Below are 18,329 nucleotides of genomic sequence, written 5' to 3' on the forward strand. Positions count from 1 at the left end.
TGAGGAGCCCCATCTGTGCAAAGGTCCCTTTAAAGAAAAAATAAATATTAAATAAATAACTTAACTCTATTGGCCTATAAGACACTTTTTTTTAAAAGAATGATAAGCATATGGGTAAATGTGGCGACAAGGAGTAGCCTAGGGGATCTGGCACTGTTCATTTTCATATTTAAATATAAAATTTCAGAGAACTAATATAAAAAACAATTGTCTTAATGTAAGTAATCAACTGTGAGATCTATTAGTTAAAAGTTTTACCTGGTCATGGGGTAAAATGTTAGGGAAAAACACAGCTACGGGAAACTCAAAGACAACAAATGGCCACAGAAAGGCGCCATGTGAACCTTTGTGTCGTCACATGACAGAGCTAATCACATGACGACAAATAAAAAAACATTTCAGTGTTTTCTGGGTCCATCACCAAGAAGCAGGTTTGCTGGATTACTAAATAACGTTCTAGAGTAAAACTCAGACCCCTCTCAAATCTGTAACACTGACTGATGTAACACAAAAACAAACAAATAAAAACAAAATAACAAAAATAAGGAGGTTTTACTTTGCAAGTTTCTCCATACAGCTCAAAAATCCTGCTTTTTTGGTTTCAAACTGACCTCAGCTGGGACTCAGAGCCACCATGTTATTGCACTCCAGTACAGTAGATGGCGCTGTACACGTTTCACCATAACAACCAAAGAAGAAGAAGAAGAAGAAGAAGAAGAAGAAGAGGCTGCGCACGACTTGTGGTTGTGTGTTTACATCTGTGTTTCTCTATAGATGTACACTTATTTTGGGCATGTCGAAGAAATATACCACACATTAGTCTTCGCTATTTATCCGAGGTAAGTTCTCAAAGCAGTCACAGCATAATGACGCTAACAAATAGCTAGTTATCTCATGGTGTTAGCATACAGTAGCTAGCAAACCACCGGTGCTAACATGCTAACCAGAGCATCCTTTGCTGCCACCTCCCCAAAAAGTTGTTTACCAGATTTTTTTGAGCACCAGTAGCAGAGATGGTGTCACGACGGGATATTTAGACAGGAAGACAACCTCAGACACAGGACAGACTGCTGTGTACTGGTCTTCTTACAGTCTTACACATGTCAACATGTTGCAGCACTGTGGTTGAGACATTCACTTCAATTAATGCTGAGTAGGTTTACTACTGAGCTTGAACCAGTTACATTTAGTCGAAGAAAATACTTGAATACACATTTAGGTACCTTATTGGAATGTTTCCCTTTAATGCTTGTTTTTATTCCACATGTCACACAACACCTACATTTGTTAGAACTTTGTTACTCTGCATAGTGATGATCAGTTTAAGACACATTAAACAGTGTATAAAGTAATTCAAATTGGCTCCATGTCGACCAGCTATAACATGAAGTGCTGCCTACTCACCAAGGCATCAGTTATGTAATGCAATAATATAAATGTTAGGAGGCATTGTCCATAACAAGTAGTTTTATTCGTGATTTCAATAAAATGACAAAGTGAGATATCAAGATAACAACCTTATCTCTGCAGGGCTGTTGGCGTTGTGTCAGTTAAATGCTGCACATGATGACCACCGAGCCTGCCAGCCTGGGGAGCCTGCGTGTGCTGTACCAGAGCGATGACTACATCGTGGTGGACAAGCACTGGGACATCCGCATTGACAGCAAGATGTGGTACGAGAAATACACCGTGCAGGCGCAGCTTCGATACCGCTTCCCTCAGCTGGCAGATCCCAGCACCTACTATGGGTTCAGGTCAGAATCACACTGAGTACATCTATTCACATGCATCACGGTAATAAAAAAGGAATAGTCTCAACGTGTTTCACTTCCCTCAACAGGTTCTGTCATCAGTTGGATTTCTCCACAAGTGGGGCTCTGTGTGTTGCCCTCAACAAAGCTGCTGCTGGCCGTGCTTACCGCTGCTTCAAGGACCGCACTGTCACCAAAGCGTACCTCGCTCTGGTATGAAATACAATTAAGGATAGACCGATACATCGGCCGGCCGATATATCGGGCCGATATTTGAGTTTTTTACTTGTATCGGCATCGGCCGATATGCGCGTGGGTTCGCGGATTTATTTTTCCCTGGCACTTTTTTTCATTTGAAAGTATGTGGTTAAGTTGAACAAAGCTGTTGAATTCTACTGTGTACAGTAGTTGTTATTTTATTTATGCTTCAGCTTAAATATTTGTTTATTTTATAAAGACATTACTGGAAGATTTAAGAGCACTGAACTCTTTTTTTTATTTGAATGTATAATAATAATAATAATAATATTCTACCTGTTCTACCTCAACTTTCCATCTTGTTTTAGTATTTTTTACTGTTCAATAAATGTTTCTTATTTTAAACTTCAGACCTGTAATATTTGTTATCATTGTGTCATTTTTTTATGTAAATTGAGGGAGCAAAAGCAGTATCGGCCCCAAATATCGGCTCAAGAAAATCAGCAGTCCATAATCGGTCATCGGCTAAGGGTGATGGAAAAAAATTGGTATCGGCATCGGCCCTAAAAAATCCATATCGGTCTATTCCTAAACACAATGACACACATGCACACAACAGAGTTATTACTGTACCATATGTCTTTTAGGAAAATATGTCTCTCTTTTCTTACACGCTCTTCTCTTTGTGTTTTAAAAGTAAGGAAATAAAATGTTATCCAATTTATTTTGCTTCCCCAGGTACGTGGCTGGGTGGAAGAAGAGACACAAACTTTGGATTTCTCCATTGGCAAGAACTCCTCAGAGGGAAAAACACACATGATGTGTATTGAGGGAACAGAAGGTACATGAACCTGAGTTGGCTTGCACTGCATTAAATTCAGCTTAACCAGGCTGATGGGAAAGCGCCTTATTGTTTTTCATGTTTTACATTTTAAAACATTTGCATAGGATTTTCCAGAAAGTTCAATGAATAGATGACTACAGACTTTTTACTTTTAGTGTTTCTTGTTGATCCCTCCCCTCCTTCTCTCTTCAGGTTGTGAGAACCCCAAGCCTTGCCAAACTGAGCTGACAGTGTTGGAGTACGGGTTGTATGACGGAGACCCTGTCACCAAGGTTCTACTGCAGCCACTCACTGGTAACAACACTCATTTGCTTCTTTTTATATACGGGAATTGAAGGATTTGTCTTGTCACCTAATTTAAAAAATATTATCTGGACAGTTTATATTTTGGAAACACTCGTCAAGTTTTCATGTGCTGGTGCAGACGCCTAAAAGCATATGCCAAGGCAAATGTTTTCAGGTTGTCCGTACCTCCATACTTCCAATCTCATGAAAACGATATCTCAAGAAGGCCCTGAAGAAATTTCTTCAACTTTGGGATAAACGTCCACTGGACTCAAGGATGAACTGGTTAGATTTTGGTGGTCAAAAGTCATGGACATCAGGATCTTGGGACTGTCTCATTCTTGTGATTTTGATATCTCAACAAGGCCTTTAGGAAAATTTCCTCAAATTTGGCACAAACCCCCACTTGACTCGACAATAAGCTGATTAGATTTTGGTGGTCAAAGATCAGGGTCACTGTGACCTCGTCTGTGTCATTCTTGTGAACACAACATCTCAAGAACTCTTAAAGGGAATTTACTCAAATTCGGCACAAACATCCAACTTGATTTAGGGATGTACTGATTTGATTTTAGTGGTTAAAGGTCAAGGCCACTGTGACCTTACCAAAAATGTTTTTGGCCATTGGTCAAGAATTCGTACATAAAATATGAAAAAAAATTCCCACAAATGTTTGATAGCATAAAATACTAAAGTAATTATATTTTCTGTCCAAAAGGTCAAAGGTCAACCTCACTGTGACATCATAATGTTCTGCAAAAATGTCTCTCTGGCCATTATTGAGTGTCATACTCAGAAACAGAAGGGGAGACGATTGGTTGGATACTGAATTTGTGACTCTAATCTTGAGTGTTCATCTTGAAATTTTTAGTTTGAAAACTTGCCAGACAATGGAATATATTTGTATTTATATTTAACATTGATAGAGTTTCTCTTAATCTTTCCTTGCCATGTTATTATAGTTGACTTTGAGATACCTTGTGTAATTCATGAAAATCCTCTGACACAGCTGTGAAAAGTCTTTCTCCCTTCTGCCTCCTTTTCCCCTCAGGTCGAACCCACCAGCTGAGGGTCCACTGCAGCGCAATAGGCCACCCCATTGTCGGAGACTTCACCTACAGCTCAGGAGCGGATGATGCTCCCTACCGCATGATGCTGCACGCCCACCTCCTGCGCATTCCCCTTGAACCTGAGCCCCTGCTGGTCACTGCTGGAGACCCCTTTCTCCCCGTGGAAGATGCCAAGTGGCTCCCGCAGCGCTCATTAAGGACACTGGCGGCCACTGTGGAGGCGCTGCTGGAGCAAAAGGTGGAGGAGGACAGGAAGATCAAAGAGGAGAAGAGAGAGAAGGCGAGAAGGGAGGAGGAGAGGAGGAAAGGACTCCGGGAACAGAGGACTAAGGAGGAGAGTGAGGAGCAGAGGAGGCAGTGTCAGCAGTGGCTGTGTGAATGGGCTGGAGACTGATGAGTTGTTATTTATTTTAATTTATTTTAGCTGTTTACTAATGAAGGCCATGTTGAGCATGCACGCTCTATCTCACTGATCACCTGCGTTACATTAAATAACATAAATGGAAGTGAACCAGCACTTTAATTTCCTTACAAACCAGCTACAAACACATTAGTAACAGCCTGCTCTCACACCCAGGGCATAAAAAAGCTGCTTATTCAGTGGCCCTCTGTGTCAGTCTTTCAGTCAACTCCAGTGTGAACTTATTAGTGTCATTATTATATGTTCAGAGCAGCTCAGGGCAGGTGGGAGGGGAGGTGGACGGGTCCAGCAAGTGCAGGACTTTGACCCAGGAGACCAGTGTTTGTGTCCCATGTGAGATTAAGGATGTTTTCATACTAGGTACAATTGATTTGACCATCTTTTTAAGTGGACTCAGGCACAGATTGGGGTACCATGCTTGGGTACGGTACTCAGCATTCACACAAATCACAAGAACTGGACTTTGAGGTCAAGTTTACTTGGATACTGACCTGAGTCCCTAATATGAAAGCCCCCTAGAGATCAACCTTGAGTTATTTTGTCACGTGACTGTCAACCACCTGTGAACATGTAAGCTGCTGCTTTCTTAATTCAAACAACTGGGAGCTGCCCAGTCTAACCAGTCTTGTAGAGAGAGCCAGTGAACAGGTCCACCACAGTAGCTGAGAAATAAGTGCCTTGTTGATAAGTGAGGGGTTGGGATGATGTCATACATTTTTCTAATACACATGTAAGAATTTTAAAGTGGAGAGTTTTCACATGGCGTTACTAAAGATGGTCAGATGACTTAACTCTGATAGGGGAGCCTGCGCAGCAGAAATTGTTTTTGTCCATGTCCAAATGCCCAAGTGTTCATTAATGTTTGTTGTCACATAACGCTGCATGCCTGTAACATACATGGAATCACATGTAACAGCATATAGAATACTACACTGTATGCTTCTGTGCATTTTGTTTCATTGAATCAAACTGTTTTAATGTAAAAAAAGTATTTTATGTATGTATTTTATTTTATGAAATGTCTACAAATAAATTTAAATGGTTAAACAAGACTTCAGCCCCCTCTCTAATCGTCATTACTATTTCAGCCAATTGTTTTAGAGGAGCGTGATAAATTGTACGTACATCTAAACCTGTTGCTCTACATAACATAAGGCAGCAACAACATGAAGCTCATACTAACTTCACTGGCACACCTTTGCCATTTTTAATCTTGTATTACAGGTTGATGTCCTCAAGTTCCTTTGCCTCACCTTGAGATAAACATGGGGGGCAGTTACAGTCTTTTTATCTTCTAGTCATAGTTGATGTTTCTGTCCCTCAGCATTTGCATAGTGCTGTCTTTAAGATGCTCAAAACTGACCATACTTACACCTTTTTGTCTTTAAGATCACACCTGAAGTTCAAATCCTGCCAAGAATGCAAAGCAAGTATGGATCAAAAAAGATGCCTGCATAATAACAGTGGTTATGTAGCGACGTATACGTATACGTGTAAATAAAATTTGACAGCAGGGGCTACTGCTAGATCAGGGACAGGATCTAAGTTTTTGTAAATAATAGCAGACTTTTGACTTGAAAAACAGTAAAAAAGGAACTAAGATCTAAAGTACAAATCTATGAACATACAGCGTAATTATTTACTATGTTACAAAATACAAACAATGAAAAATGAAAAACATGAACAGGAAGGTACCTCTTTAGTAATTTTTTATAGGAGCATATCTATGTTCCCACGGTCGTAAGTTACCAAGGTCATATGTTCCCAGGGTCGTAAGTTACCAAGGTCCTATGTTCCCAGGGTCGTAAGTTACCAAGGTCATATGTTCCCTGGGTCGTAATTTACCAAGGTCATATGTTCCCAGGGTCGTAAGTTACCAAGGTCCTATGATCCCAGGGTCGTAATTTACCAAGGTCATATGTTCGCAGGGTCGTAAGTTACCAAGGTCCTATGATCCCAGGGTCGTAATTTACCAAGGTCATATGTTCCCAGGGTCGTAAGTTACCAAGGTCATGTGTTCCCAGGGTCGTAAGTTACCAAGTTGGTATGTTCTCAGGGTCGTAAGTTACCAAGGTCCTATGTTCCCTGGGTCGTAAGTTACCAAGATCATATGTTCCCAGGATCATAAGTTACCAAGTTGGTATGTTCTCCGAGTTCTGTAGTCCCAAGTTCATATGTCCCTAGGGTCCTATGTTCCCAAGGTCCTATGTAGGGTCGTAGGTTACCAAGGTCATTTGTTCCCAGGGTTCTATGCTACTAAGTTCCTATGTTCCCAAGTTCCTATGTCCCCAGGGTCCTATGTTCCCAAGTTGGTATGTTCTCAGAGATCCATAGTCCCAAGTTCATATGTCCCTAGGGTCCTATGTTCCCAAGGTCCTATGTTCCCAGGGTCGTAGGTTACCAAGATCATATGTTCCCAGGGTTCTATGCTCCTAAGTTCCTATGTTCCCAAGTTCCTATGTCCCCAGGGTCCTATGTTCTCAAGTTGGTATGTTCCCAGGGTTCTATATGCCCAAGTTTGTATATCCTCAGAGTCCTATAGTCCCAAAGTCATATGTCCCTAGGGTTCTATGTTCCCAAGGTCGTAGGTTACCAAGGTCATATGTTCCCAGGGTTCTATGCTCCTTAGTTCCTATGTTCCCAAGTTCCTATGTTCCTGGGGTCCAATGTTCCCAAGGTCCTTTGTTCCCAGGGTGTATTCTCATAGTCCTATAGTTCCAAATTCATTTGTCCCTAGGGTCCTATGTTCCCATGATCCTATTTTTCCAGGGTCCAATGATCCCAGGGCCCTATGTTCGTAAGGTCATATATTCCCAGGGTCCTTTGTTTTCAAGGTCCTATGTTCCTGGGGTCCACTTATCCCAGGGGTTCTATGTTCCTAAGGCCACATATTCCCAAGAACCAATTTTCCCAAAGGGTTCTATGTTCCTGGGTTTTTATGTTGCCAGGGTCCTATAGTCCAAAGTTCTTATGTTCCCAAGTTCCTATGTTCTCAGGGTCCTGTGTTGCCAGGGTTCTGTGTTCCCACGTTCCTATGTTCCAAAGGTCCCAGGGTTCAATGATACCATGGGGCCTATGTTCCCAGGATCCTAATTTCCCAAGGTCACATATTTCCAAGGTCCTATGTTCCCAGGGCTCTATGTTCCCAAGATCATATGTTACCAAGGTCCTATGTTCCCGTGGCCTTATGGTCTCAGGGTTCTATGTTCCCAGGGGCCCTATGTTCCCTGGGTCCTATGTTCCCAGCGTCCTGGGACGTTACCAAGGTCACATATCCCTAAGTTCCTGTGTTACCTGGGTCCTATGTTCAATATTCTGTTTACACACATTAAGGCTGAATCCAGTGTAATTTCATGATTTTCAGAGTCATGATTATGGTTCCCTAACTTAATTCTAGCCCATGTCATATTGAGCAAATATAGAGGTGGCGGGCAGCATCTTGTTCAAGTTGACATTATGTGCTATACAGCTGGGGAACATAGGACGCTGAGAGAGCACATATGTAGAACGGCAGAGCAGAGGACCCTCTGTCCTGTTCCCTTTATGTATCCTATAAATCTGGGAACATAGGACCCTGGGAGCTCAGGGAACATTGGAATGACCGTCTTTATTACTGTCTTACTGTGAACCAAAGTTGAAGAGAAGGATGTATCTGTGGTACAACACTCATCCAGCTTCTATAAAGACATTAATCCTGAATTCATGCTGAGGCTGATCCCTGCAAATATTCAGAAGAGGTAAAGTAGTAAGGAGCCAAAGTTCCTTCCTCACTGTTTCTAGAGAGCAGAATAAGATTACTACATTACCCACAATACCCCTGTGTTCCCTGGAAGAAACAAGTCAGCACAAGAAAACGAGTGGGTGTCTAAAAACGGTCACCAGGCGAATGAGGGCATCAAGTTGGTTTTGTTTTCCAAACAGGAGGCTACAGATGGTGACTGGAGTTATGGTACTATAGCTAAAGGGTTTGACGCGAAATAAATTAATAACCGCGTTCAAAATGAGCTTCTCGGTGTTGTCGTATGAGAGTTTGGTTCATGCTGTGTCAGGAGCAGTGGTAAGTTAGCTTCACTTTCACTGTTCATTTCTGTAAATGTGTGTGTAACGAAAACTGCAGTTGCTGTTAGCTATGCAGCTGGTACTTACACGCTTTAAATCCTCCACACGAAACTCCATTCAAAATGTAGCGTGTTTATATGTTTTAGACCCGACAGCGCCATATATGATATGAATGAGAGCAAGTTTTGCGAATCCTGAAATAATAAACAAACCTTTTAATTCGGCAATAACTATTTTTATGTAGCTTAACAAACTTGCCGAATTGAACAGGGTTTTATGGTTATTCAGAAAATAGGTATCCTCGGTTTTTGTCTGTGTTTCGTGCTAGACATTCTTTAAATTAGCAGATTTTTCAATGGAGTTTGGTGTGAGATTTATTCGATATTGAGCTCAAGGGCACTGCATGTGTCTCTTCCCTGAATATTAATTGTCGCCTGTTTTAGGGAAGTGTGACTGCCATGACAGTGTTCTTCCCTCTTGACACTGCCAGACTGAGGCTACAAGGTAACACACAGCAGCTATGCAGTCTTATTCACAGCCATTATAGTTATCAATGTGATGTTGTCATTGAAAACAAGTTTTCTTTTGTTTGTGTTCAGTGGATGAAAACAGGAAGGCCAAATCAACGCCAACCATTCTGGCAGAAATTGTCAAAGAGGAAGGACTGTGAGTGGAAAAATGTTATTAGACCTGATTGATACAGTTCAGTAAACAGAGCATACACTCGCCGGCCACTTTATTAGGTACACCTTGCTAGTACCAGGTTGGACCCCTTGGCCCTCAGAGCTGCCTTAATTCTTGGTGGCATAGATTCAACAAGGTGCTGGAAACACTCCTTGGAGATTTTGATCCATATTGACATGATGACATCACACAGTTACTGCAGATTTGTCGGCTGCACATCCATGATGATAATCTCCTGTTCCACCACATCCCAAAGGTGCTCTATTGGACTGAGATCTGGTGACTGTGGAGGCCATTGGAGTACAGTGAACTCATTGTCATGTTCAAGAAACCAGTTTGAGATGATTTGAGCTTTGTGACATGGTGCTTTATCCTGCTGGAAGTAGCCATCAGAAGATGGGTACACTGTGGTCATAAAGGGATGGACACAGTCATGTGATTGGCTGATTAGCTTTTTCCGTTAACGAGCAGCAGAACAGTTGTACCTAACAAAGTGGCCGTTGAGTGTATGTACAGTATATGCATTGCTGCTGTCACAGTATACCCATAGTCATGTTGAATACTACAAATGCAGTTTCAAAGGAGATATGTCCCCCACAGTGTATCGGTAGAAGAGCTCTAAAACGTGTTCCTGTGTTTGCTGTCTCTCTCTGCAGACAAGCCCCGTACAGAGGCTTGTTCCCTGTCATCTGCAGCCTGTGCTGCTCCAACTTTGTCTACTTCTACTGCTTCCACAGCCTCAAGGCGAGCTGGCTGAGGGGAAAGCAGTCAACACCAAGCGCTGACTTACTCATAGGCATTGCTGCAGGTAACATATTAATCACAAAAGCCTTGTTTTAGTGACTCCAGTAACTCCATCTCAGATTTGAGTTCACATCCATTTCCACTTGTCTTGACTTTTATCTGCCTTCTTGTCTGCAGGTATTGTGAACGTACTGGTTACCACACCTTTGTGGGTGGTCAACACCAGGCTGAAGCTTCAGGGTGCCAAGTTTCGAAATGCAGAGATACGGCCCACCAACTACTCTGGCATTCTGGGTAAGTCGAATTTAAGCAGAATTTAGTAGCAGACTTCAGTGGTCTCAGTAATATATAGTCGTAGTGGTAGAAAAAAAATCCATGTAGGTATTCATTTTTATATGAGAAGAAGTATGGTAAGTCAGTAACACATTCTGAGCCTGGATGACTAAACACATACTTAAAGGTATGCTGGCAGAGGTGTAGCGCTGCCATTCTGCTTTGCAATGATGTTCTGTTCTGGTACTTTAACAAGTAGCACTACACCGCTGTGTACTGCTTAGTGTATATTATTATGGGCAGTTTTCTAATGTAGGTTGAGAATGCAGTCAGACAGGGACAGACAGGGACATCATGTACTGACGGTGAGTTTCAACAGACCTATGTCATTCTAGGTTACTCAGTCATATGTCATTCTCCTCCGCAAATTGTTGACTTAATACTTCACCTCTGTGTCTCGTTAAACTCTGTTGGTGTTATTACAATTTTGTCCTGTATTGATTAAGTAGGGAACACTACAATTTATTTTTCAGTACGGGACAATTACTTATTATACGGGACGGGTGAGAACCTGTTCCTCTCTGTAGGTAGGCGATGGAAACTGTCCTGTTGGGTATAGGAACAGTCCCCTTTTGTATGGGTGCATGTTCAACACACTGTTGAAGCCACAAATTAGGCTAAGTTTGGTTGTAAGTGCAGCCGCTGATAGCGCAACAGGTACCAGAGATCCACGAGGACATTTCTGGCATGACATGGGCTTCCAATGTCATTAGCATAACACTACAGCGAAACGAAGGATGTCAGATGAGCTACATATGACTTTCAGTTTTCACATGTCAGAGCTGGCTATCAGGATCAAGTTTTCTCTAACATTAGCAACACATTATTTCTGTGAAGTTTCTAGCGTTGTAGAGACAGACAGAGTTGAAGATGAGCAGGTACACTTAAGCTGCAGGCGAGCAGCTGAGGGGCAGGTGGGGATAGAGGCGGGGCTAATCGCATATTCATAGATTTGTGCATATTAAATGAGGCAAAGATGTAGAGTTACATCTAAGCCATTTAATTCATGAAGTTTTTTTTTTTCATGAAAACCTTCTAAATATGTAATTTGGTGAACAGAGGTGAGTTTTTGGGGTTAAATCGATGCCAGAGGAGGAACTTTAATAATGGATGAATTGCTCTTTCATTTTTCACAGATGCATTTGTGCAGATCATCCGTAATGAGGGCATAGGAGCGCTGTGGAATGGGACCTTCACGTCCCTGCTGCTGGTGCTGAATCCTGCCATCCAGTTCATGATTTATGAAGGTCTGAAGAGACAGCTGAGGAGAGGAGTTCCCAGAGAGGTGAGTGAGGAGTGGAGAGAGGTGATTATGCAAGAAGAAGGAGGAAAGGGAAGATCAGTGCCGAAATCAGAGCAGAAAGTACAAACCAGGGAGAAGATACATGAAGAACTACAGACTCCAGCCTGCATACAGCGACTCAAAACAAAGATGTGCTGGGGTACAAAGTGGGGGCGGGCAATGGCCTTTTCCCTACTTCCTACTGCCTTACTTCTGGCACTGTTACCTTGTACCACACCCATCTTTATTGTGATCTCAGCTGCACACCTGTAAAGTTTCATGACTGCATCTTGCACATGTGGGAGGCTATTATGGTGGAAAAAAATCTGTCTACTCATGGCTCCAAAATGCGCAGCACAGACGGTTGCCAACTGTGGACACCTCAGAGGGAATTATCCTGCTTATACCATGGTCACTTACAAAAGAAAAAAAGAATCATTTATACTTTTTGTGCGTTTTGCACTCAAAATCTGAAATCTTTCAGAAGCCATAGCTTGGTTTCCCTAGTAACACCTGGGGATTCACCTAATACCTGGAACAGTCTCACCATCCCATAAGGTTCTTTTTCAATAGAAACATTAATTACACCAGTAAGTAGGAAGAACTGTGGATAGGACTTGGCAACGAGAGATATTTCCAGCCTGCCCAGCTCACAGAACACTATGGCTCAGCTATGAGCCAAAAGCTAACATTATTCTAGCAAGATTCAAAGTCAACAACACTGCGTATGGTTTATAAAAAGTAAAGTATGATTTGACAGTATGTTTTTGAACAAGATTAGCTAGCTATCCGGCCAAGTCATTGTCCACCAATCAATATTAAGATGTTCATGAACAAACAAAAAGCAATGTGTAATGTCACTGTCGACTGCAGCCTAAAGTAGAGAGTTGAATAGCAAATGGGTTGTGAGATACAAAGTAAGTTCAGAGGGGCAGTGTACTTCTTGCAGCCAGTGTGTTGCAGTCACCACCTTGTTGTTATCAGAGAGTGAAAGACTGAAGGACTACAACAGTATTTAACAAATGGAAAAGTGAAAGAGGGAAGTCATCTCAGGTCATCCCATCATCTGGATGAGCAGACACTGGATATGCAGTAATTCTGTTCACATGATTTTTGTGTGGCTAAAGCGGAGGTGACAGACTGTTGAAGCAGATGCTGTGGTGTGCACATGCTTGCTCCATTTCATTATACATGCATTTTGACATTTTCGTGGTCCAGTGGAGCATTTGTGGATAAATGTGTTAGTTATGCTATGTTCAGGTTCATTGTATTTTGGGTTCCTGCCAAAACATATTCATAAAAGTATTCAAAACACTTTTCCTCATACTGTCCATGCTGGAACACTTGTTGCAGTAGGAATATAATCCAGAAAATATACATATCTGCAACCAAGATTAGGTGATGTTAGCATGTAGCTACATGTAGCAGTTTAGGCTACATAATGTAAACACTTTAAGTAACGTGCCTGGAGCAGATCATATAAAGAAATCAGTCACGAGCTGACGTCAGCTTGTCTCGAAATTAGAAACAGCTGTTAAAAACAGAGTATTCAGAACGGTTTTAAGCCTTAGGATTTTGCTCACAGGGATTATTTTGTAAATGTTTACCTTTAGCCATATTTAATGTGAAGTTATTGAAATTTAAGATGTGTTGATGGATTCATGTCATCATCTCATGCACTGAGTAACATTATAAGTCAATGTTCCGACTTAAGAGTCGTTGGCAGTTGGCCTAGTGTATTGAGTTTTTTTTCTCAGACTCCAGCTGCTGTGAGAGGCACATCTTTTCATTTTATAGTTACAGTTCACTAATAAAACTCTCCACAGTATGAACAGTGGTTACATGAGCCTGAAAACCAGCCACAACTCAGCCCTGTGCAGAGTGACCGTCCTCTACTGACCAATCAGACTGCAGTGTTCAGAACAGCTCTATTGGTACCATCCACAACTTTTCACAGTGGAAACAGAAAACGTGTGTACCAAACCGAACTGTAGCATACTGCTCGGTGGAAACGGGGCTTAGAGTAGGTTTGAAAAATGATGGACAACACTAAAATAAGAGCGCTGATATTTTAAGAAATAGAGTGATGTATTTCTTTGTAAATGAATGAATGGTTAAGTTGCACTTTCACTGTGCTTGGCGTTCTGCTGCTCTGTCTGTGCTCAGAGTGTGTTGATCTTAATAACCAAAAAGTATAAACCAGTATAAACCATCAATACTCCTAATGAACAGTCCAGCTCAATTAATAACATATTGTGGTAGGCCGCCACACATGAATAAATGTGTAGAAAACCCTGGTTACTTATTCACAGTCAGTGTGCACATTTGAATCCTGTAAACCTTCCAGACAAGCGCACGCCTCAGACCTTTCGGCTACCACAGTTCCACTAATAAAATAAAAATTGCACAAAAATGTGACCGTTTTTATTCTTTTCCCCTCAAGCTGTCAGCTGTTGAGGCCTTCATCATCGGCGCTGTTGCCAAAGCTGCTGCCACCATTGTTACGTACCCACTGCAGACGATACAGTCCATTCTCAGGGTAGGTTTGTGTGACTGTGCCTGTGAGTTTTGTTTACACATGTGAAATGAGAGACTTGTCATTAAAAACCTCCTCAGAGAGTTTTCCTCTTTTTCTACAAATCAAAGTCTGCGCCATGAGAATACTTGAAAAGATGCTACAATCTCACACACCCGTGAAACATTCCACATGTTGGAGATTTAAGAGCATGTTTTTTTTTTTTTGTTTTTTTTTACAGTTCGGTCAGTTCAACGAGTCAACAGACAAGTCAAAACTACTGTCCAGTCTAAGGACTATCAAGTGTCTGTTGGTCAACAGAGTGAGGTGGGTGCGCACACACACACACACACACACACACACACACAGATTAGTCATTATGGTTTTCAAATGAGGTTGCAGTTTTACTTCTGTCCGTCATTATGGCTCAGTCTTAAAGGTCCAGTGTGAAGGAAGCAAACAGTTTTTGACTGTGTTAAGTGTGGCAGCATGAAGACTTTGTAGTGTGTTGAAACTGAAATTGATGAATGGAAACCTTTGACGGATACTGAACTGTTAAGTGGAAACCTACCTGAGGTGAATTATGGACGGACAGCGTTTTACCTGTGTGAAGGTGAGCACGTGTTAAAATAAATGGGTCACTGCACTCAAAGAAACCTGACGAATTGGACATTGGTTTATTGTTGTTGCCTGTAACAGGCGTCTGAACAAGTTCTCCCTGTTCGCCCCTCAAAGGCCTTTATTATAATGTTTTTTATTGAAAGACTCTGCATGCACTCTGGCAAATTATTTACATTTAGAGCACAAAAAAACTCTCCTTGTGAATCAGTTTATTTTCAATGGGAATTAGAAAATGGTTGGCATATATATGGACCAGATTTGGCCCAAGAGCCATAAGTTGAGTATCCCTGGTGTAGGATTTAGGGCAGCTATTGGCAGAAATTATATATATTACTCATAACTATGTTTTCATTTGTTCATACCACCTGAATCCAAAATTTGTTGTGTTTTTGTTAGCTTCAATTTGACACACGTGAGAGATAGAGTTAGTTGCAGTCTGCACCATCACCACTAGATGTCGCTAAATCCTACACACTAGACCAGGGGTAGGCAATCTGTGGCTCGGGAACCACGTATGGCTCTTTAACTCCGTTTACAGAGGCTCCCCATGGGTTTGTCAAAAAAGAAAATAACTGAATGTTATTTTTTAACATTTTTATTTTGATACATCAATGTTCTCGACCTAAAGTGATTTTACATGGTCCAATTGTAAAAATGTGTAGCCTTTACACTGATTTTAAAAAATATTTTAACATGTCTTCAACTAAAATGTGCATCATGCATCTACGACCTGGCGCTTTTTCCTCTAAATTTTGCTAAACCCCAATGGCGGTGGCTCGTCTTGAGTCTCCCTAGCTGGGCTAACTATAGGTTCCAAATTCAAGGAAAAAGGAGATTTTAATAGTGTGTGGACAGATTTGTTTGCTTTCACCACCAACGCTGTGAAGTTCAAGTTGCAAATAATCATGAATAGCCCACTGCAGAGAATCCACCTTGTGGTAAAAGGTATTAACAAATGTTCATTTGGAGTCATTATTAATGTTGATTGGCTAATTTAGATACCTTCATTATGAGGCTCAGATATGCTTTGAGGCTCCATACAGATTTTTTTTTATCCCTTTTTTGGCCAAAAATGGCTCTTTCAACAGTAAAGGTTGCCAAACCCTACACTGGACCTTTAAGTTCCTCTATTTAGACACGAATATAATGTAATGATGAAGCATATGTATGACTTTGAGCATTTGTAGCAATTGAATTACAAGAATTTTATGTATTTAAAAAAAAAGAAAAAAAAAAGTAAGGTAAATTAGCTTTGACTGGTGCTCATATCTGGTTTTGGCGTCACCAGATTAGAATCAGTTATCTTTTAGGTAATCTGTAAGGAACAAATTAGGTCATCCATTGTAAACCATTCATAGCTGGGTGTATATTTTGATTTCAGTCCTTTACATCATTTTAAATGACACAATAGCATAGAACATGTTTTGTCAACTTTACCCTGTTTACAATTGGTTTCAAAATGTGTCATAGCCAATCCAATCACAAGCGATCAGCTCTATATACAAGTGTAAACCACATAAATACTGACAAGCCTTGACTCTCACATATTGATAGACAACTTTTAACTTGGTTTTCCTCTATAGGAAATATGGCATGCTGGGTCTGTTTAAAGGCCTTGAGGCCAAGCTGCTGCAGACGGTGCTGACTGCTGCCCTCATGTTCCTTTTCTATGAGAAGATTGCCAGCTGCACTTTCAGAGCCATGGGACTGAGCAGCAGCCACTACAAGAGACGCTAGGTAGCATCACACCCAGGGATGTTTGACCTTAAAGCACTGAATTAGCTTCTACACCAAGCCTGTTATGTGTGGTGTCCGTACTCTTAAAGGGTAACACCACCTAAATTAAGAATTTCAATATGTTATTTCAGTGGTCTAGAAAAGTTTAATCAGTATTTGTGAAAATGAGCAACTCTCTCTCAAAGCCAGAAACATTTCCCTGGGTGCTCTTAGTGCCATCTATAACATCTTTCCCAGTGCATTGTCTATGGAGCAGCTCCAGACTTGCTACCATATTACATGACAGATTTGGGTTTTAGCACTCTAATTTTTGGATTATGGAGAGAGTTGTTAATGTTTACTTATATTTTTGTACTTTCTTAGACCATAGGAACAGCATGTATATATTTTAAAAGTGGGAGAAGTTCCTCCTTTAAAGCACTGAATGACTGTAGTGATCACTGCTCACAGACCCCATGATGGGGACTTATGCTTCCTGGAAAAACTCACTTTCTTTTAATCTTTAATGGTGACCTAATCCTACCAACACTGCAACTAATAAACATTACAAACTTTAAGTTAACCTCTCCCTATAAATATACTGATTTTGTTTTTCTGTAAAACCCTGAGCTGATGGATGATTATGCAACAGCTGGTGGACTGTTTGTTTTGTTGTAAATGTGAGTTCTTCATTTCAGCCTGTCTTCACTGTACCTTACTGTAAGAATGTAAAAAAAAAAACTGTCACCATGGGCCTAACCTGAGCAGGTGAACTCCAGGTTGTAGGACGAGGAATTTAAATGACTTCCTTAAGTTTCATTTTCAGTGTACCAACACAGCCCTGGCTCCTCGTCGAGCTCTGAACACAACCAAAAAAACATTACTGGAAGAAGTGAAGTGAGTTTCATAAGAACAGAAATGAAAGTAAATCAGAGTTGCAGCTCCTTTAGTCCCATTCACCAGTCTGGACAGATAAAGAGATCCTGAGCTTCCATAGTCTACAGAGAAGGAGAATTTAGATTTAAAAATAGATATTTCATTTGTTTTTTTTATGACTTTATTATTTGTACATAAGCACGTCTAAAAACAAATTTCCCTCCATGATTGTTTGTCAATGTCTGACAGAAAACCAGTGTTATAAACTGGGAGCAGGGAGTTTGAAAGATTAATAAGCATGAATAGTATAATGAAGGATGCTGTTGAGTTGCATTATGGGACGTGTAGGATGTAGCAGTTTTGAAGCTGATGATCCTTTTGTGATTTTTGTATACATACATTTTTGTTCCTTGTTTTCTGTTTGCCTGTTGAGTGTTGTTTTCCTTCAGCCTGGAGTCCTGGGGAGAAAATCATTAAATAAACATGCAAACACATATTATTCAGTGAATTTGAATCATTTGTCCAGTTTATTTAACATGAATACACAGATAACATGACAGACTTCTTACAGTATACTACTTTAAGAAGAGAGACAACAAGATAACCTGGAGGAAATGAACACATTTTAAGATCAGTCTAAATCTAAACTTTCCTGCAAACGGATGCAGGTTTGGCATAATTAATGAAACTTTCAAACTTCAAGAATTATAAATCAATGGAAAATTATGCCATAATTTAAAGAAGTGTTCATTTTAAAGAACCTAATACTGACCCTTGGGGGACACCACAAATGTATCAGTATAACAAAAAATACTGCATTTTACTGATAACACCAGTTAAATGTTATCAAAGTCAAGTTTCCTGAGAAACAAATGAAAACTGTGGATGATATGAAATTGTTATGTGACACAAAAATTAATTACATTTGTT

General features: G+C 40.7%; 2 protein-coding genes across 2 annotated transcripts; both read left to right on the forward strand.

The window, feature by feature from the left end:
• The first annotated feature begins 696 nt into the window (after positions 1 to 696).
• Positions 697 to 5,621, forward strand: rpusd1 (RNA pseudouridine synthase domain containing 1). Its single transcript, XM_033644082.2, has 6 exons — positions 697 to 839; positions 1,531 to 1,754; positions 1,841 to 1,964; positions 2,688 to 2,790; positions 2,986 to 3,087; positions 4,130 to 5,621. The coding sequence occupies exons 2-6, from the start codon at positions 1,555 to 1,557 to the stop codon at positions 4,540 to 4,542; spliced, it is 942 nt and encodes a 313-aa protein (XP_033499973.2). The 5' UTR covers positions 697 to 839; positions 1,531 to 1,554; the 3' UTR covers positions 4,543 to 5,621.
• Positions 5,622 to 8,397: 2,776 nt separating this feature from the next.
• slc25a17 (solute carrier family 25 member 17) lies at positions 8,398 to 17,898 on the forward strand. The gene is made up of 9 exons (XM_033643936.2): positions 8,398 to 8,626; positions 9,072 to 9,132; positions 9,228 to 9,294; positions 9,969 to 10,120; positions 10,234 to 10,350; positions 11,526 to 11,674; positions 14,115 to 14,210; positions 14,428 to 14,513; positions 16,391 to 17,898. Exons 1-9 carry the CDS (start codon positions 8,570 to 8,572, stop codon positions 16,542 to 16,544), a joined length of 939 nt encoding a protein of 312 aa, XP_033499827.1. The 5' UTR covers positions 8,398 to 8,569; the 3' UTR covers positions 16,545 to 17,898.
• The last annotated feature ends 431 nt before the right edge of the window (positions 17,899 to 18,329 follow it).

Source organism: Epinephelus lanceolatus, chromosome 18 (genome assembly GCF_041903045.1).
Source record: "Epinephelus lanceolatus isolate andai-2023 chromosome 18, ASM4190304v1, whole genome shotgun sequence".
Taxonomy (NCBI): domain Eukaryota; kingdom Metazoa; phylum Chordata; class Actinopteri; order Perciformes; family Serranidae; genus Epinephelus; species Epinephelus lanceolatus.